The sequence below is a fragment of the Microchirus variegatus genome (assembly GCF_963457635.1).
Source record: "Microchirus variegatus genome assembly, chromosome: 2".
NCBI classification, from domain to species: Eukaryota; Metazoa; Chordata; class Actinopteri; order Pleuronectiformes; family Soleidae; genus Microchirus; species Microchirus variegatus.
In genome coordinates, this window is record NC_139803.1 from 37,792,570 (window position 1) to 37,813,245 (window position 20,676).

Genomic DNA, 20,676 nt, shown 5'->3' on the forward strand with positions numbered 1-20,676 from the left:
CAACTTAAAGCTATAGCTCAAATTTGCGGATGCTGTGCACTGGATGTGTGTGCATCCACAAACCCTAAATGTGCAAATAAAATATATTCCTAAAATAATGTCTCATTTGTGTGAAGAGTTTTGTCGATTAATAGTAAAAAAAAGTTATAGCATGTATTGTTTCACGGTCATGCTTCAGATTAGGGAAAAGGACTAATCTGATTTGCTCTGAATCTAAAATTATTGTAATTTTACAGTGATTTTATATCATTTTAAAGTGCTTCTTTCATCATGTGATTTATGTTAAGAGACAAAAGAAACATCAAACCATAGGAGGCGGTGAACATGTGACGAGTGTTGCCTTTTCGCCCAATGCCTTGATCTTATATCTGCAGAGTGGAAAGAGAATCGTGTCATTCAACACGACAAATTCAACATGACGACATCTCCAAACTTTGTCTTCTTAGTGGCGTATTTGCTCTTTGGGGAAATGGGTAAGTTTTTTGTTTTTTTTCATGTTTCTACTAAACATTAACAACTTTAAATTAAATGTGTTTTTGTATTTCTCGTCTTTTTCTTCAGCTGAGATGAACCATCTTGTTCTGTCCACAACTGCTCATCAAGACATTGGATTTATATCAGCTAATGTTGGTGATAACGTGACTCTCTCTTGTTTATTCACTGTGTATGATTTCAAACTTTACTGGTACAAGCAAACACTGGGTCAGAAGCCACAGCTTATCTGTGCTGTACAAATGTCAGGTGGAACGGTCCGAACGCACAATTTTTATAATGAATTTGAACAAAATCCACGCGTCTCACTTCAAACTGATGCTGGTTTGAATCACTTAAACATTTCTGATGTTCAACTTTCAGACTCAGCGACTTACTTTTGTGTCAGCGGTCAGTCAGTATTGTTTCAATTTAAAGAAGTGATCACTGTGAGTGTGGAGGGTTCAATGTTGAATCTTCATCCTCTGGTCCATCAGTCAGAGTCACAAAGACTTCAGCCAGGAGATTCTGTGACTCTCAACTGTACAGTTCACACAGGAGCATGTGCTGGAGAAGAACACAGCGTTTACTGGCTCAAGAACTCTCAAGAACCTCGCCATGGAACCATTTACACCAAAGGAGACACAAGTGATCAGTGTGAGAGGAAACCCAACACTCAAACTCACACCTGTGTCTACAAATTACCAATGAAGAGTGTGAATCTCTCTCATGCTGGGACCTACTACTGTGCTGTCGCCGCATGTGGACATATACTGTTTGGGAACGGGACCAAAGTGGACTTTAAGGGTAAGAAACTACTAGATTCCACCTCATCTGATGAGTAGTGACAGTTCATTCTTTGACAAAAACATGACACAGACAAAATGTCTATAATGTCTCCAGATACAGATCAGAGCTCAATGTATTTCATGACTGGAGCTTTGACCTTCACCACCCTCCTGAGTGTTTTACTGGCTTTCTTACTGTACAAGAGAGACAAATGTTCAGGTAATCACTTCTTCTGATGTCGGCCAGCTTCTATTCACTGAATTTGGCTTTTGAATTAAACAGCGTCATGTCTGTGTTTCACAACCAGAGTCTCGTGCCCAATTATCAGCTCGCTCCACAACAAATGAAGAGGTAAATACATATCATCTCTCATCAAACTTACATATACCACCTTATATTAGCACAAACAGAACCATATTACAATGTACTGATGTGTGTGTGTGTTGTTTCCAGGGAAACAGAGATGAAGACAATGTCCACTATGCTGCTTTAAGTGTCCACCTGCCTAACAGATCAAGAAGACAGATGGACAATGCAAAGAATGAATGTGTGTACTCCAGTGTTAGACATTAGCTCTGTCTTTGTTAGTTCTGTCATTTTCTCTTTCTTTATTGTAAAAATCACTCACATGAAGTTTTTGTTTAGTACCAGAGTCATTTCCATTATAATTATCATGTTTCTGTGGTTTTTAGCAACATGTACATCGTGGAACTTCATTGGATATGACTGTAGATGTGTCCATTTTGTTGGTTTTGTTGGTTTTTAACCAGAAATAAAACTCATTGAGATTCAAAATATATTTTGCAAGACTGACAGCAGTATCGGCACACAGATGAATTGATATACAGTATACTAATTTGCATCTTTAAAAGAAAACTTAGAGATCTGTGTCATAAAAAACGGACCTCATGACGTTGGTATAAAACTCTCTTTTTCAAGACTGGCAGCAGTATAGTTTTACACAGGACAGGGTTACAACTATTCACACATAAAGCATACAGATAAAATGATATGCATTATACTGATTTGCATCTTTAAAAGAAAATGTAGAGGTCTGTGTTATAAAAATGGACCTCTTTACGTTTGTGTAAAACTCTTGGAAGTGATCAATGAGGAGACAAGCATCTCTTATCTCAAATTAGACTCTGGAAATGTTTGTCATGCAGAATTCTGGTGAGACCTGATGGGATGTCAGTGTACAGACAACAGAAAGTAAAAAATAATCTCAAGAGTTGTGGACAGGAAGAGGCCACAAGCTGTTAGGACACTGCATAAGTACAAGTTGTTCTTCTAAATAGAATAGAATTGAATAGAATGTGGTACAGACACAACAAAATTGCAAATGGTGCATCAAAGATCTGTGTCAACATGGCACCACAGGATACAAATAGATATGTGTATGTGAGTCGTGTCTTTATGGATATTACAGCAGCGTAAGCTCAAAGTTACTACCTGAACTTGCCTCGCATTATTAGGGTGTGTCAAGATGAAGGGCTCATCTCCGCAGGTCTTTCATCGTGTAAAACCTCCTCAGAAATAGAACTGTGAGGCACGTGACCACGTTTCTATAACAGGACAGCCGTCACTTCCCGCCGGCCAATCAAACAGTCACAAGTCGTGTGTGTGTGAAGCCAGAGAAAAGATCAAGACTCTTTCCACTCAGAACAGATATTTGCTCACGATGACATCTACAAAGACTCTTATCTGCCTCACATGGTTGGTCTTGTGCAAAACGGGTGAGTAGCTTTTTTTTGTGCCTCTTGGTGTGTAATCCCTCAAAGTGTCATTGTTTCTAATATTATCTGACAGTACTTTCTTACTTACATTGCTTTTGCTTCGTCTCCTCTGTCACTTTAGTTGATGGGAAGACCAATCCGTCTTCATCTGATCGTCAACAGAGACATTTTGTATCAGCTCATGTTGGCAAAAGTATAGCTTTGCAGTGTTTCTATGACAAGGAGGTAGAAAATCTTTACTGGTATAAACAAAACTTTGGACACAAACCAAGGCTCATCGCAACTTTCTTCACTCCTACTAAAACATACACTTTTTATGACGAATGCAAGGACAATTCCCGTTTTACGCTGGATGATGAAAATGGCAAATCGATCTTGAAGGTGTCAGATTTACATGTTTCAGACTCAGCTATTTACCTCTGTGGACACGCTTATTACTTTATAATGGAATTTAAAGAAGCCCACACGGTGAGTGTGGAGGGTTCAGGGTTGAACATCCGAGCTCTGGTCCAACAGTCATCGTCTGAGGAGGTCCAGCCAGGAGGATCTGTGAGCCTGAGCTGTACAGTTCAGACAGGGACGTGTGATGGAGGACACCGCGTTTATTGGCTCAAGAACTCTGAAGAATCTCACCGAGGAATCATTTACACCCATGGAAACGGCAGTGATCAGTGTGATGCTCAAACTCACTCCTGTGCTTACAACCTGCCGATGGAGAACTTAAAGCCCTCTGATGCTGGCATCTACTACTGTGCTGTGGCCACATGTGGACACACTGTCTTTGGAGACGGGACCAAACTAGACCTTAATCAGGGTAAGTTTCTTTTTTTTTGCAAATGTTGTAAAATAGTTGCGGCAGAGCTAAATCTAAAAGCTCTTTGCTGTCTCTGTTGTTTGGTTCTGCACAGATGAGGTCCATCATCGTATTCTCGCTGCATGTTCAGCAGTCACCACCCTGCTGAGTGTTTTACTGGCTTTCTCAATCTGCATCCTTAACAAGAGGAGCACCAGCTCCAGTGCAGGTACTTTGAATTCTAACTTTGTTTTTTGGGGGGGTTTTTTAAAACCATTGTCGTGAAAACACAATGACATTCGGTAATTCTGTTTTCAGATTCTCATGGAACACTTTCACAGTGCTCCGAAACACGTGCAAAGGTATTTCTCCCCGAGCCGGATTGTTAATATTTGAACACGTTTTTTTGCCACGCTAACACGAGTGCACGCTGTGATTTCCTGTTTCTCATACCCAGACTCGCCAGAATGAAGACACCCTCTGTAATGTTGCTTTAAAGGAAATGAGAGAGATGGACGACGTCTGGACGGAATGTGTGTACTCAGGTGTAAAACTGTAAAGCAGCATCTAAGATCATTATTATTACCTTTTATGTATTATCCGGTTTCAATTTTGGAAATCATTGGAAATTTTGTTTTGAAAAGTGCTGTAAATAAAGTTATTATCATTGTTGTTGTTGATATTATTATTGAGGCTAAATTTGAATATTTCTGAATAGATTTTTAACTGTCTATTTTTATATTTCTGTACTTATTTATGTCATACTTGGGTTTTGCTCAAATTGTAATGTTTCCAAAATGTAATTTTGTGTTCTGAAATGTGCCGCACAAATAAAGCTGCCTTGCCTCGTCTAAAGAGCAGTCATTCTGTGGAGTGAAACGTACTCAACACCACCACAAAAACGACAGATCAAGCTCTGAGGCGCTCTTTCATCAGTTCGTACCTTTCCTCTAACTGGCGAGCTAAATTGGGAGTCAGCCTTGAAACTTGCACTTTGTGTCGTGTGGTGGGGAAGGTGTGAGCAGGTTTTTCGGGCTGGTGGAAACTTTTTAAGTCCGAGCTTGAGCACAGGAAGAAGGAAGTCACACGTACGCATGTCATTTTGACAAAGGAAGCTGCGTTTTAGGAGCAAAATACAAGACCCCCCCACACACACACTAAAAAACAAGTGAATACAGATGCATAAGATCACTCATTGCAGGAGAAAGCAGGCAAATAAACATGGGAGGGGGGAAAAGGAAAAGTTACATCGGAGTATAATGCTGCGTTCCAGGGCCCATCCAAATCAGTTGGACATGGGGCTTATCCTACCTCCAACTAGAAAAAGTGTACTGGAATGCCTGTCGAAGTGGGACCTGCTACTAGCGAAGTCGGGGCTGATCGACCTACCCCCGACTTCACCAAAATGACATCGGAGAATAATGGCGGCGCCCATGGAGTCACACGAATAGGCTATAAACTTTACTTTTCTGCGTGTAGAGTTGTTTTAGACACAGCAATTTTATCACAACTTGTTTTTCACGTTATGGCGTGAAATTGTGTCGTCGTCGTTATCTGTCAGCATGAAGATGTGTAGGGCTACGGTAAAAGTATACTCATGACGTTACATATCGATATGTGTCGCTTTTACATATACGGCTGGCTTGTGTATGTGAGTAGACTGAATTGCTGACAGTCAAAATGCCTCTTCAAACAAAGCGAAAGCGCCGCGATCGTCCATGTTTTCTAACATTCGACTTCAATTGCTGGACCGCTTTGAAGTCGGAGCTAGTAAAATTCAGGTAGGATAAGTCCCACATCCCAGTTGTTTGGATGGGCTCTGGAACGCAGCATCAGGGCCGACCTGAAGAATTTTAAAAATCTATATTTAGAGAATAAAGCCATAATTATTATTCAAGAAAAATCGCAGATGATGAGCTGCAACCTGTGTTAAGATGAGGAACACAGAGCATTTTATGAAGTCATATACTGATTTAGGCTTCACAAAAAAGAATATTAAATATTCTTTTCACATCAGCACCGCATTATCTTTGGCATCGAGACTTTGAAAAGACTGTGCAAGAAAATGGGTCCGTTTGGAAGAAAGAATCACACAGACTTAGAGGAAGACATGTCTTTTGAGGAGGAGGATATGGTTCGTTGTGGTTGACTGCAGGTTATCGCTGGTTATATCTACGTTCTGTTGCTGTTAATAATACAGCGGTTACTTGACACTTCAGGGTGCAGTGAACACGTAGGACTTATTACTGTGCAGAGTCACTGCAGGCTGGCCAATCAACGTACTACCCTTTTTTTTTCTGAGGAGTGGAAAGAAGGTCTTTTTTTCAGTCCAGACAAGAATTGGAGACATGGAGACATCTCTTAATGTTTTCCTCTATCTTTCATGGCTGTCCCAGATGGGGAACATGGGTGAGTTATGGAGTTGCAAAATCCTCATTTGTTTTTTGGGGGGGTTCCCCTGTCTTTCATCAGATTGAACTGATTCTATATCTGCCTTTGCTGTCATTTCACTGCAGCTCAGAAGAGTGAAGATCTGACATCCACATATGTGCATCAAGAGAAACGCTTGACATCAGGTGCCGTTGGAGAGAAAGTGACTTTGTCGTGTTTTCATCGAGGAAGTGGTTCAGGATGGATCTTCTGGTACAAGCAAAGCCCGGGACAGGTGCCAAGGCTCATGTCAACCACTAATGTGTTTCGTGCACAGAGCTCTTTGTATGATGAAGTTAACAAGACGCGCTTTACGGTGACGTATGAAGACGGTACATGTCGGCTGTCAATTTCGGATTTGCACCTTTCAGACTCAGCCACATACTTCTGTGCATCCTCCCACGCACACGTACTGACCTTTGCGGAAGGCGTTACAGTTATTGTGCAGGGTTCCGGGTTGAACCTCCAGGCTCTGGTCCATCGTGAGGGTCTCCAGCCAGGAGGCTCCAATAATCTCAGCTGTACGCTTCAGCGTACAACTGTAAATAAAGTTATTTTCATTGTTGTTGTTGATATTATTATTGAGGGTAAATTTGAATATTTCTGAATAGATTTTTAACTGTCTATTTTTATATTTCTGTACTGTCATACTTGGGTTTTGCTCAAATTGTAATGTTTCCAAAATGTAATTTTGTGTTCTGAAATGTGCCGCACAAATAAAGCTGCCTTGCCTTCTGATCAGTCAGTCTGTGAAGTGAAATGTACTCAACACCGCCACAAAACCGCAACGACAGATCAAGCTCTGAGGCGCTCTTTCATCAGTTCGTACCTTTCCTCTAACTGGCGAGCTAAATCGGGAGTCAGCGTTGAAACTTGCACTTTGCGTTTCGTGTGGTGGGGAAGGTGTGAGCAGCTTTTCGGGCTGGTGGAAACTTTAAGTCCGAGCTTGAGCACAGGAAGAAGGAAGTCACACGTACGCATGTCATTTTGGCAAAGGAAGCTGCGTTTTAGAAGCAAAATACAAGACCCCCCCACACTAAAAAACAAGTGAATGCAGATGCATGTAATAATGCAATGAGTGATCGTGTGAAACAGGTGGTCGTACCTATGTTCGGGGAGCATTGGACCTTTTTTTTAAAAAAAGGGTCCTATGTTCCCCACTTTGTGGAAGCCTGGGTGTGGAGCTCCAGGGTAAATGGTTAGGGTAGGGTAGGGTTAGGGTAAGGGTTAGGGTAAGGGTAAGGGTCCTATGTCCCCTGGGTCCTTTTGGGTGAACATAGCGGGGAACATAGGACCATTTTTTCCAGAAAGGGTCCTATGTTCTCATCAGTACGGCCTCTTTCAATCATCTACTGCACACAAATTAGGGCAAAGGCCATGTGGTTACTTCCAATTCTGCCACAGTAAACTGAGCTCCTGTATTCAGTAAGAGTGTTTTTAAGTGGGCTAAATCCCAAAACACTAATCCCTAATCCCTGTCACTTCACCTTTAGGCCAAAGGTGGCCTAAATTTTTTGAAAACTGGCTTTAAAAATAACATTTGGGTATCAAAAACCCCTTAATGTATATTTTAAACACTAAAACCCACTGTAAAGTGTTGTCAAAAGCATGTCAAGTCAACAGGAGGCGATATAGTTGGTTCAACAAAAACACCATTTCCTGTTGAGCAATGCTAACACTTAGCTTAGCGACGTCCGCCAACTCACGTCTCACACTGACGTCAAGCAGAGGAGACAAAATGCACAATTACACAGACTTAATCCACAGTTTTATGTTTTTAAAGGGGAAAAAATGCACATAAAAATGTTTTTTTTTTAAACACATGTCTATGTGGGACTGGACCAGAAAACTTTCTGCCCAAGGTCTAAAGTCATGTTGTTGTCCAGCTTCAGTGTTCAAGAGGTTTGACCTCGTTTTAATTCCAGTCGACCACAGGAAGGGGTTTTTTTTTGTTGTTGTCGTTGTTTACATCGAACTGCATTTTTTGGTTTCTTTGTGTCTCTGCGATGAGACACAGCGTGTGATCAAAAGTCACAGATACTAAGTTAGCGACGACTTGAGTTCATGTGCTTCAAATGAAGCAGACGGCTAATTGAAGAATTTTTTTTCCCACAGAAATATCCCTACATCAGGGAACAGGACAAACAGAAAAAACCTGACAAAATGTCACAGACTCACCAAAGAACGCCACTTAGATGCAAACTGATAAACGAGAGAATGAGCTGCAGGTGCAGCAATGAGAGGAGTCACAGGTGAGCAGAACGAGGAGGAAAATAACAGGAACAGGGCGGAGCTAACGAGACAGATGAAGGGCAGGTGTGGAAGGAGAAAGCAGAAAAAAACAAGGGAGGGAAAAAATTAGAATTTAGTCGCAATTATAATTCCAGCAAAATCTCTGATGAAGAGCTGCAACCTGCATTTTTGAATGTTTTTGAATAATGCCTGAGAGGGGAAAAAGGGTCAGCTAAATGTGAAATTAGCATTCATCTACAGGAAGGGACAGCAGGGTGTGGCCTCAAATCCTGTCCTTTTCATTTATAAGGAGAGCTGAAAAGTTGGTGAGGGAGGTTGAGGTCACTAAGATGTAAATCTATTCACAGGAAGACAACAGCAGGATGTTGTCTCAACTGCTGCGAGAGACGGGAAATGCGACAAATAATGCATAACAAAACAGAAAGCACAAGTGTGTCCACTCCAGGAAGACAGCAGGTCAAAGTCAGGACACACGGGGTCACGTGGTTCACGAAGGGGCCAATGGAGATAGCTGCAGCAGCTACTGAATGACTTGTCTCGTTTTATTTTGACGTTAAAATCATGATAGTTGCATTTTTTATAGACAGAAAGTCTATAAAACTGTAAATTGCAGCTGAAATCTTGAGTTATTAGACACTTAAATTTACTTAATATTGTACGTCAAATAGAAATGGCACTATATATTGCACATAATCAGAGAGACCATGTTATTGTTTTGAACACTTTATTCATGCAGTTCAGAAAACAAAATGGCAATACAAACCATCTTCTCGGCTCCATCGAGTCTGTAAATTTAGTTGTAATATAGTTACTTCAATGTGTGGTTGGCTCATTCTTTATCATTTCTTTCAAGTTTAATTAATCTATTCAGATCTTTTCCATTCAGTCAGTTTCTCATCTGTTGACCTGGATGACCAAACCAAACTAAGCTCTACTAAAAGCTACACCTTGAATGTGAAATACTTAAAGCCAACTTTCATCTTCAAATTTAGTTTGGGGAGCATCCCATATAAAAGGAAGAAGGTACTGATTTTTAATGGAATTTCCCAGCAAATAGTTGTAATGAAAATAAATCAACAGATTCAGAGCTGAATGGATTCTTGTTTAAAAAGGAATTGGGGGGAGCACTTAACACTGCGACACCCCTCTGTAGTGCAGATGTAGAAATATTTACCTTTAAAAGAGTAGAATGTCAACATGTTACTCCTAAAAACCCTGGACTTACCTGACTGCAGGACTCCAGCAGGCCCCTCAGATTCAAGGTGAACTAAAGCTGCTGTACTTCTATTAACGCTTATGCACCTAATGATGACAAGTGCATGTTTGGGCTCTGAGGAGGGTCGAGGTGAAAGGTGAACTCTTACTGATGTAAGTTATAAAGGTGTAGAATTTCCAGAAGAGCAGACACTACTTCAATTGGCGTAACGATTTGGACACGTTTCTTGTACGGTTTTCATCATAAATGAACGGACGGTCACTGCAGTTGTTATTGTATTCGAAAGATGCTCGCTGGGCATTTGAATAAATTCAAGATTCACGTGCGTTTTATTTTGAAAAAAGGTCGACAATGGACAGCAACATGTTAACGTCTTTTGGTAACTGCATTATAAACTTCCTACGTGTGTCAAACCTACATTTTAGCACTAAGTTTCACAGAACGCCATATAGAGTTTTGGTTTTTGATGGTAATGCTTGAGACGATGGAACAAACGTGCAGACTAGAATTAATATCATTAATGTTTTAGTTGCGTCTACAGTCACAAGTATCGGCAAGAGACGGTTTAGCTTCTACATTACAAGCCACATCAGAACACTGATTATTCAAACGTGAAAATTACAATAAAAAAAACACGCCTAACTCTTAAGACGTCAAGCATTAAAAATACTACATCACAATGACAAACTAAAACAATCAGGAGTAAAAAAATCCGAATGAAAAAGTCCCAAATTAATTAAAATAAAACAGACGAGGACGTCGCCAATTTGGTTCCTCCTGCGAGCGTCTCAGGGGAACGTTACGCGCTCAGCCGCAGACAGGGAGTGGATAGCGTCACGTGCATCAGGAGGCAGCGAGCGGCGACGCAGTTGGACGACGATCCTGGAAAAAGAGCACATGACACAAATGAACTGCGGCTGATGTCGTAAAATTGTTTCATCGTAGTAACCCACATGTCGAGTTCTACGCCTCGAGACTCGCGCTTCAGTCAGGTTGACCAGACTGGACTGCTTTTGTCCGATTTTGTCACATTGCGTTGTATTAGCTGAAATCCAGTTAGTGCACAGATGTGCTTTAACAACGGTTTTATAACTTTGTACGCTTTGCTTTTTCAAACCTTTTCCCCCCATACGATCTGGAGCGTGCGGGACAGATCAACAGGTGCACCTTCTTTTACAGTGATAAAGGGCAATTTCAGAATGTAAATAGACACCAATCTACCTCAGTCCTATTCTCACCTTCACATGGACGGACCTTGCTTAATAAGCGTAGCGTGCAGGCGGTGGCGGGGGCAGCCGCTCTGCATAGGGGTCCCTCGCACGTGGAACTCCGTATGGCAGGCCCCGGGACATAGCCCCGGGAGATAGCCGGGAACGCTCATAGGAATAGCCATTACCGGAAGGGGGCATTGGCGCGTTAGGCGGCCTCCTGAGGGGGCTGCGATCTCGAGCGTAGTACGAGGATGGAGGAGGTGGAGCGGGGCGACGTTCATACGGGTCAAGCGACGGGGTCATAAGACGGTCTCGAACGACGGCTGACGGGGGCGGGGGAGGAGGAGGCGGGCCGCCACATTGATCCTCATAGGAGGCCATACCATACGGACGGGTTCTGTACTTCTCATAGTAATCTACCACACCGTATTGGTCCCCCTCACCCTCATACGGACGGTCAGGATAAACAGCTCGTCTAGGGGGAGGGGGTGGCAGGGGAGGGGCTGGGTAACCTAGGGGAGGGCGGCCTCGCATGTAGCCAGGTGGGGGAGGCCCGTGCCCCCCTTCTGGATAGTGTCCGGGCCAATAATCTGGCGGAGGAGGCGAGTAGTCGTCCCTTTCGTCATGTCTGGGGCGGCTCTTGGAAATCTGGACATGGATGCGTTTATCTAGAATCAAAGATTACAGAAAATAACGATCAGGTTCAACATACGCAAATCTATTTCAAATACATCAGCAGGAAACAATTTTCTTACCTTTAAATTCAGTGTTATCCAGTCCCTTAATGGCATCCATGGCCTCATCGGAGTTGCACATATGTACAAAAGCAAAATTCTTGACAATAGCACACTCTGTGACAGTACCATACTCTTCAAAGAGAGCACGGAGCTCTTCATCAGATCCCTTCTCAACGTTTGCCACATGCAGTTTGACAGGGCCCTGGTTCTTCCCGTGGCTGGCCTCCACGTTGATTGGTGTCCCTTGAAGCTTGTAAAGGTGCAGACTTCTGATGGCTTTGGTGGCCGCCTTGCGGTCATCCATGTGAATAAAGGCGTAGTTCTTGATGATGGCACATTCTGTTACTGTACCGTACTGCGTGAAGAGTGCCTTGACTTCATCCTGGTCTGCCTCTCGGGGCAGATTCCCCACAAAAATTTTTACCATTGTAAAATCCTGTAAAAAAAAACAAAAAAAACCAACAATTTAAAATTTAAAACGAGAGGTGTATGGACAGAAATGTAATCAATAATAAAACACATAAGTCTAAGAGGTGAAACGCTGAATGTATGGTTCAAAATGACGATAAACAGTGTTTAATAGCTCCTATTCTATGGTCACAGCGGTAAATTCTCCATGGTCCACCGCAAAATGGCTGACGACTGTTTCACTCAAGCAGCAAGCCGACATTTGTATGAAAGAATAACAGAACATTCTTTGAAATTTCAACATTTATAGCACAATTTGTTGCTGTTCAAGCGCTTCGGTGCTTAAAAGAAAGTCTGAACGCACCTCCCAATGTGCGTTTTGCAATTTAGCTTATGCTAGCACGGTTAACTTGCTAATCAAACCACTCTGTTATACAAATCGCCCCTTTGCAAGAATAAGTAGACCAAAGGGCGAACACTCAAAGGCGCGATAAACATGTACGTTATTTTAAAAACCGCGTTTGACTGTTAAGCACCGACATGGCGGTGTGTAAATGTTACCTTACCGATGGGAAGCCACAACAAAGAATTGAATCCCTTTGCCGGAGATTTACCCACTTCCGCTTGGTTTCTTTCTCTTTTTTTCCACTTCCTCTTCGACTTCGACTGCGTCTTCTCGGGTCACAGCACAACCACAGCGACTCCAAGAGGACTCAGTGATCATTACAGTTATATGGAAAACGACCCGGCGATATTAAAGAAACAAAACAAAAAAACCTACGTTTTAACTTTAAGTCGTCCGAGTTTGGTAAATTAATTGTAGGAAACAAACTAGTTGTTGCTTCTATTTTATTTTGCGTAGTTCAGTTGTTTTCTATTACTTTTATCTTTTTTTGTATTTATGATTCCACTTGCTGTTTGTGAAGTTTGAAATGTTGAAGTGTTCAATGGAGTTTCGACAACATTTGTCAGGTTAACAAAATGTTAACGAGTTAAACTACTATATGAATACAAAAACTGCGGTGACAACAACTTCCCGTAGTGGTTGTAAACACTGCAGTGTCCATAAAAAGAGAAAAGCATGTGGCGAATCTATCGCGCGGTTTCACGTTGCATCATCGGGGAATTTCCGGAACTGCGGTGTGACGTTTATGTGTTTACGCAAAAATCGTATGTTAGAAAACTGCTGGGTTTAAAACATTATTTTATCATCTAACTAATACTAAAAAACAAACGTGATATTTCTACAGTGATAAAGAAGAGAAAGCCCGAACTGAGCAGAAAGGAATGTTGAGAGTTTTCCCTTCTATTCGCGATGATATGACCTCATCCGAGACTTTTTAACAATTCGCACTTGAACGCAGCATTCTTACCACTTGGTCTTGTGAGAGGGCAGTGGAAGTGTTCTTGTTTTCATTTCAAGCTGCAACAACTTCATTTGTCTGTGAGAGTTTGGGAGGAAACTGCGTGTGGACAAAGTGAAAGCATCCATCTGGGTCTTCAAAAATAATCCCATCATCAACATACAGGTAAGGTACAGTACATTATATACTTTTAAATGTGTGTTTTAATTTTGTGTGACTGTAAATTCTCCCTTTTGCTGCATTTCTAATGTATGGGTGATTTTCTGTCCCTTCCATGACCAGTCACTCATTTATTGATCTTACAATGAGCGCCGTGTCCCAGACGTTGGAGACAGAGGAGGATCTCCTGACTTGTCTCAACTTCAAGCTTTACCACCCTCAGCAGAGTTACAGGGGCCTTTATGGGGCTCTGCCTCTCGGGAAGAGGACACCACACACAGCAGATGACCCCCTCAGGCTGGGCCGAGACGCCCAGGCCTGCACCTACACCCTGGCTGACCCTCGAGTGTCCCGCAAGCACCTGGCCCTCTACGCCTTCCACACACCACACAGCCCGAACATGATGTTCACCATCCAGAACCTGAGCCAGAAGGGAAAGCTGTCAGTTAACAGCTCAGTTCTGGGCTTCCTGGAGAGGATGGATCTCCCAAATAAGGCCCTGATCCGGTTCGGAGAGTATGAAATTCTGATCATCCGTGAGTCCGGCGAGGCCAAGGCAAGCTTTGAGGTGGAGTTTGAGGTGTTGGCAGTGCCCCCGTCCAGGGAGACATGCATGTGCGTTCCCAGCATGACACCAGTCATGGACTCATGCGTCATGGATGGTTTTCAAGCTGCTTTCACAGCACTGGGCCCTCTGGAGACTGATGAGACTCTGACTCTTTCATATTGAACCTTTGCCACTTTCCCAAACCTTTCCTCTTGTTTTTCCTATGCCAATTTTGTATTTGTGTATGCATGCTAGTAAAAAAAAAGAGATTCCCTGTTTTTTTAATGTGAAATCAAAGTGTTATTTTTACAACTTTTATTTATTATTGCATATGTTAACAAGCTGTAATCTTTCTAACATGTATTTTATCTTTCATGTGTTGAAAACATTAAAAATTGTTTGTCCGTAAACATGCTTGTGTGAATGCGGTTCGACATTTCAAGTAAACTCGCAGAGGAGACACTGATTGTAAAACAGTCGTAGAAGCTGGTTATTCCAGAGTTGCTTAAGATTTGTATCACTTTTACTCAGCGGAGCAATATGTAAGTCTTGTTTTACTCGGGGGAAGTGAAACTACCACATGAAAAATGTAAGAACACTCAATACCGAGTAAAATTCAAAAACTTTATGACTAGAATCATCAATAAATTATACACCAATAATCCATAACACACTCCGCAACAATTTCTCAATTATATATATTATATATTGTAATGTGGCATGTCATTTGTACAAGCAATGATTCAAAAGTGAAATATTTTGTACAGAAAAAAAACCTTGTATGTAAAAATATATATATATACGATACAGTAAGAGTATTGACAGTAAAGAGCATTACTAGTACAGGAATAATTTAATTTTACTACTACACATGACCTGATGACTCTGTGGTTAATCACAATAGTATACTATGTATCAGGAACAGAAGTGATCAAATGTTTACGATATAGAGGTCAATGCAGTGTTGGGCCTTTAACCACCCACCACTTCCTGGAAAGACAGAGGGAGTGTCAGTGTCATCTTTGTTAAGCGATGATCACTTTATATCTACCATAAATATTCCTTTAGGACTGAAGTCTAAGGCTGAGACAATTAAAAGCCAAACAACATGACACATGTTTCGTGTAGTAATTATGCATTTCATTTTTAGGCTTTTCATTTTCTAAAAGGGCATTTGCGTGCAAAACATGGAACAAACAAGATACTGTATGCTGGGTAGTGACAGTAGTGAATAAAACAGTATGAAATTAAACAATAAAAAAAAGTCATGATGAAGATAAGTATTAAAAAATGGTTTGTTTTTAGGTTTAGGGTGGGATTATTTCCTTTTTTTCAGATTCATATATGTCGCTTTTAGAACACAGATGTTGCTGTTTTCTTTAATATATAATAATAAAAATTAACTAGCACTTTTTGTGTCCGTTTTTAGCCCCTCCCACTTCCAATTCTGGGGAGTTTTGGGGCATGGGAAAGGCCTCAAAAATGCAAATTCATTTGGAAGATAATCTTTTCAGTTTCAAGTGGGTTCTTGCACAGTCATGCTTGAACCCTAATGACCATTAAAACAAGAGTTGCTTCCAAATCTTTCTCCTTTCGCTTTTCCCCCTTTTTTGCGACAGGTTATCATATAGCAAATTATTAAATATTTAAGATCCGTGTGACTGCATTTTCATCAGATGTTGAATGCAGTCAGGTTGTCTTTCAGTGACAGACTGGCGTTCAGCAAGGAGTGGTTGTGTTCAAACTGGTGTGTGCCATTTCCACTACTCCCACAGGAGCTAGGTTCTCCTCCTGTGGGAGTCTCCACAGTTGTCATGGAGACATGGAGACCAACACAGTGACAGGAGTCCAGACAATCTGCACTATCCTCTCTTGTCACACCAGGTCACATAAAAATAGTGCTTCTAATTTAATTATTCTGCCAAAAAATTCTGCTGTTGGGATTATTTAAAGGTGGTTTGCAACAGGATCGGAAACTTTTCATCGATCATGAGAAAAATCTATCAGGCGCTAATATTTCAAAAGCAAGCGAAACTGACTGAAACGGCTTGGTACCCTTTTTCTGCAGCAGAGTTGAGCAAACGCTTTGTGCCACTTCCTTTGATCGCATGTTGTAACAACTACAAAGGAACAGCAGAGTCAGCAGGACAAAAAGACAATTTCTTGTAAATAAAGTATAATTTATTAGGTTTCCCGAAGTTGACACTGTACTGTTTTAGCCACTTCTCGGTTTCATCCGTGTCAAAAGGGAAAAGTGGCTCGTGGACCACAAATGGAGCGGACTAATCCAGACAATCTTGCTTTCCCTCACCCACCCTAGAGTCTATTTGAGTTGGAGATGTTCAGGAGAAGTTTGTTAGAAAAGCTCCAAGTGCTGAAGGACCGGGTCCGTCCACATTATTCTTGGTTCATCAGCTGAACGGCACTGAGACAGGTTACACCACGACTGAACCAGATCAGTCCCATTTCCTGTAAAAAAAAAAAAAACAAGACACGCTTAAGTCAAGGTTCATAAGATACTCCAGCCTCTTTAGAGGTCCTAATGAACAGGTTCCATTCTCACCTTTTAAGTACAGGTCCATGTGAGCTTGTCTGGTGTTCAAAACATCCTGTGGAATCACTTGAATGCCCATTAGTGTCCACTCAAACCTGGGAACAAAGTCAGTCGGTGAAACGAAACAAAAAGGCTCCATGATGTATCCATCACCTACCTCTGTGTCAGGACTACATGCTAACACTCTAAACTAAGCTACACACTAAATCTAATTCTCTGAAGCTGCTCTTTAAGGATTTGACCTTAAAACAAGTGTTTTTGTTACAGTACAGTAGCAAAAAAGCTTTACATTTTAAAAATGAGCATCTTCTGGATTATAATGCTGACATCAAGTGAGAAACCGCATGTTTTCAGTGAAATAGACTGAATAATAATATCTACCTGTTCTCCAGGACGCTGGACATCTTCCATGGATGACTTACCATGAGCTGGTACCTCCAGCACACTCTAAAAAACTACAAAGAGCACAGACACTAAGAACACCAAGAGTGTATGTACAAAATAAATACATGTTAGAATTAAGAATGAAAAGAAATGGAAAGTGTGACCAATATGTAGTGTAAACAAAAAAATTAATACATGACAGGGCCAGCGCAAATGATTATTCTGCTTCTACCCGTCTAATAGTTTATTTTTTAAACTCCTCATAGTGTCAGGAGACCAAAGCAGCCGATGGAAGCACTTTAAGAACGTCAGGACAAGCTACAGATTTGGTTATCAACTACGGCAGAGGGAAGAGTCTGCAAAGTTTACCCTCAGTTGCTCGTTTGCGCAGGTGAACATGCGGCGGTACAGGATTTCAGTGGAATGCAAGTGAGCTGTTGCTTTACAAAGAAATAAAAGACATAATTTTTATAATTGACAATACAGCTATGCAACGTAACAAGCGGATTACTCAGGTGTGGAGAATGAAACTGTTCAGTGTCAAGCGCCTCGATATTACAGTATGCATCTGGTCTGGTCAACAGTCAGACGGTTATCTATTAAGTGATTAGGCCAAAAGGCCTCGCTGGGATGGAATAACTCGACAGTTAAAACGTCATATTTGTTTTCAGTCGTTTATTAAAAACCCTTCAAATGAAAAGCAAGTTGTGAAGTAAATAAAATCATACATGGCGTTACTAAAGAGACTATTGTCGCAAGAAAAAACAAAGTATAAAAAGAAAAGCACACTTGACACTTGATTTGTCATGCTAACAATGTGTCGCAAATTTTAGATTATACAGCCGGCCACACCAAGATTTATATTGAAGCACTTCTACTCATATTTTTTTTTCACTGATTTTGATGACCATTTAGGGATTAACTACCAAGTCTGGACACACGTGTCTACCCTTGTTGAACAAATGACGTTAGTTTCTCAGTGGGCTAATTCTTTTAGAAAAACTGAAAGGTAGACGTTGCACTTTGTGCAGGACTGCATCTCACAAGGGAAGAAGACTAAGCACCTAAGCCAGCAACCTATTCTATTCTGAAAGAACATCGTTAAGGATTTTAACAGTGAAACAAGCAAAGGAACAGGAAAAAAAAGCATTAACAAATCAGAGGAATACGTGAACTGTAGCCATGGAAGCGTATGTTTTAAATACGGGGGTTGTCCGCAATACAGTATCTTCCAGTAAGTCTCAGGAGAACGCAACGCAATCCGCCATAGACGAGGGGGATGTATAGCGCCACGTGCATCAGCAGACGACGACGACGATCTTGTCATATTCTAAACCTGAAAAGAGAGCACACACCACATGTCAAGGAGCGCATTTAACTCAGGGATCGCGCAAGATTGATCTTTGAAGCTTGAAGTAGCAATATTTTAGGATTGTATCAGCAAAGTTCGGATTGTTTGGTCGTTCACTCTTCTATAGGCTTAACTTCATCTGCAGAACTTAAGAGCTCTGATCGCTTCTTCGTCAACTTACGCATTTGGCGTATTTATTTACACTCAGTTGTTTAATTAAATTGTCAAGCACGTCAAATAAGTAATTTATGATGTCATTAAATATTCTCTCTGGTCTCACCTTGTATCAGACTCCTGGGTGCCTAATAGCCAGCATAGCGGGGAGGTGGTGGTGGTGGTGGGGGTGGCACCCTCTCTGCATAGGCGTCCCTGGGACGGGGAGCTCCATACATGGGCGTTCTGGACATTGGAGACAGACGGGAACGCTCATAGAACCCGTTACCTGCAGATGGCGCAGGTGGTGGGTGTCGTCTGATTGGGCTCCGGTCTCTGGCCATGTAGGATGGAGGCGCATGCCTCTCATATGGGTCAAGGGACCCCATTCCAAGACGTTCTCTAACCATAGCCGATGGAGGAGGCGGCGGAGGAGGGGGGACGGCACGCCTATCATCGTAAGGACGGGCCCTGTATTTCTCATAGTAATCAACCACCCCATAGCCATCTCGCTCACCATAGCCATGATCAGGATAACCTGAGCGCCTCGGGGGAGGGGGCGGCGGAGGTGGAGGAGGGTAAGCAGACATGCGGCCTCTGTAGGGAGGCTCAGGTCCCATTCCAGGGTAGCGAGGGGGATAATAGCCCCCTCTTCCTGGTGGAGGTGGATAAGGCTCCATGTCAGGAACCCCTCTAGGTCTGCTTTTAGAGATTTGAACGTGTATGCGCTTTCCTGGGGGACAGAAAAACACTGTACCTCAAATCTGACAAATAAATATGAACGGTAAGGAAACAGCAGCTAAAAAAAAATAAAATAAACATACCTTTAAACTCAGTGTCATCTAGTTCTTTTATGGCATCCATGGCCTCATCATAGCTTCCCATGTGGACAAAGGCAAAGTCTTTTACAATGGAACACTCAGTGACGATGCCATACTCTTCGAAGAGTGCATGGAGCTCTTCCTCGGATCCCTTTTCTACGTTAGCAATGTGGAGCTTCACCGGGACTTGATTCTTCCCTCTGCTAAGCTCCACATTGATGGGTCTGCCACTCAGCTTATAAAGATGGAGCTCCCGGATGGCTTTGGTGGCAGCCTTCCGGTCCTCCATGTGGACAAACGCATAGTTTTTGTATTTGGCGCATTCCGTTACTGTGCCGTACTGAGCGAACAGAGTCTCAAGCTCGTCCTTCTCAGCGTCCTGAGACAGATTTCCTATGAAGATTTTCACCATGGTTGCACCAGCTTCGCTCTCTGGGAAAAAAAAAATAAAAAAGACACGCCGCGTTAATACAGGCCACCGTGCGGACCCCGAGTATCCGCTGAGAGCAGATGCTTCTCAGATAACGTCACTCTCAGGAAATGGAGAGCTATGGGCGACAAACGGGAATCAAATGTGGCGAAAAATATAATCGTTGCACAAATTATTAAGCCAATTTCATTGGAAAATGTTTACACGCTTGTACTTCCTGGCCGCGACGCTGCTAGCCGGGCTCAGTTGAATGGTATCCATTAGCAAGCTAAAGCTAGCTAGCAGCCATTTTGTTAGCTGTGAACGAACTAATGAAATTAACGTCAGCCACTCACACTATACGACTGTTTCGATTAAAACTGAATACGTGTAAAACTACATTACCATTTAAAAAAAATGAAGTAGCGGAGATTAATGGGAAGCGGCAATAAATCCGAAAATACTAACCTCTTGTGGACGGCGCGTAACCACACGAAGCCCGAAGCCGATACTACAAGATGACGAACAGGAAATGCCACCTTAAGGATACGAGCAAAGACGGGAATCTGATTGGTCAATGAACACGTCCCTCAAAAATACGGCCTGTGATTGGGGGAAATTAAAAGGCCCGCCTTTCGTTCGCCTTTTTTAAAAATAAAATTAAATCCAAACGTTGATTCCCTTTAAATGATGTTTTGCATGATTTTGGACTTTGAACTGCCTTTCATGGATCAAAGGAAATACTTAGTCGGACGAAATAAACGAACTTTAAAAGCAATCAAACTATGCATCATACAGATTAATTATTATGATTTTTTAAAAACCAGGCAGGACACATGTATGATTTGTGATGTTGGTGAGCAAAATTAGGAAGATGCTGCCGTTTATCC

At 41.9% G+C, this 20,676-nt stretch overlaps 3 protein-coding genes across 4 annotated transcripts; 1 reads left to right on the plus strand and 2 right to left on the minus strand.

Moving 5' to 3' along the window:
* Nucleotides 1-10,441: 10,441 nt before the first annotated feature.
* Nucleotides 10,442-12,652, minus strand: LOC310944982 (RNA-binding protein 4.1-like). Its single transcript, XM_083910858.1, has 4 exons — nucleotides 12,611-12,652; nucleotides 11,655-12,072; nucleotides 10,927-11,567; nucleotides 10,442-10,570 (listed from the first exon to the last, which is right to left on the minus strand). Exons 2-3 carry the CDS (start codon nucleotides 12,061-12,063, stop codon nucleotides 10,948-10,950), a joined length of 1,029 nt encoding a protein of 342 aa, XP_083766984.1. The 5' UTR covers nucleotides 12,064-12,072; nucleotides 12,611-12,652; the 3' UTR covers nucleotides 10,442-10,570; nucleotides 10,927-10,947.
* Nucleotides 12,653-13,460: 808 nt separating this feature from the next.
* tifa (TRAF interacting protein with forkhead associated domain) lies at nucleotides 13,461-14,450 on the plus strand. Its single transcript, XM_083910861.1, has 2 exons — nucleotides 13,461-13,573; nucleotides 13,691-14,450. The coding sequence occupies exon 2, from the start codon at nucleotides 13,713-13,715 to the stop codon at nucleotides 14,295-14,297; it is 585 nt and encodes a 194-aa protein (XP_083766987.1). The 5' UTR covers nucleotides 13,461-13,573; nucleotides 13,691-13,712; the 3' UTR covers nucleotides 14,298-14,450.
* Nucleotides 14,451-16,323: 1,873 nt separating this feature from the next.
* On the minus strand, nucleotides 16,324-20,320 carry LOC310944983 (RNA-binding protein 4.1-like). 2 transcript variants are annotated; one of them, XR_014593137.1, is made up of 6 exons: nucleotides 20,255-20,320; nucleotides 19,381-19,809; nucleotides 18,684-19,289; nucleotides 17,050-17,123; nucleotides 16,678-16,763; nucleotides 16,324-16,583 (listed from the first exon to the last, which is right to left on the minus strand). XR_014593137.1 is itself a non-coding variant. In XM_083910859.1 (4 exons), the coding sequence occupies exons 2-3, from the start codon at nucleotides 19,787-19,789 to the stop codon at nucleotides 18,706-18,708; spliced, it is 993 nt and encodes a 330-aa protein (XP_083766985.1). In that variant the 5' UTR covers nucleotides 19,790-19,809; nucleotides 20,255-20,320; the 3' UTR covers nucleotides 17,290-18,388; nucleotides 18,684-18,705. The 2 variants fall into 2 exon arrangements, 1 of the variants encoding a protein (XP_083766985.1); XM_083910859.1 differs by lacking the exons at nucleotides 16,324-16,583; nucleotides 16,678-16,763; nucleotides 17,050-17,123 and adding an exon at nucleotides 17,290-18,388.
* Nucleotides 20,321-20,676: the final 356 nt, after the last annotated feature.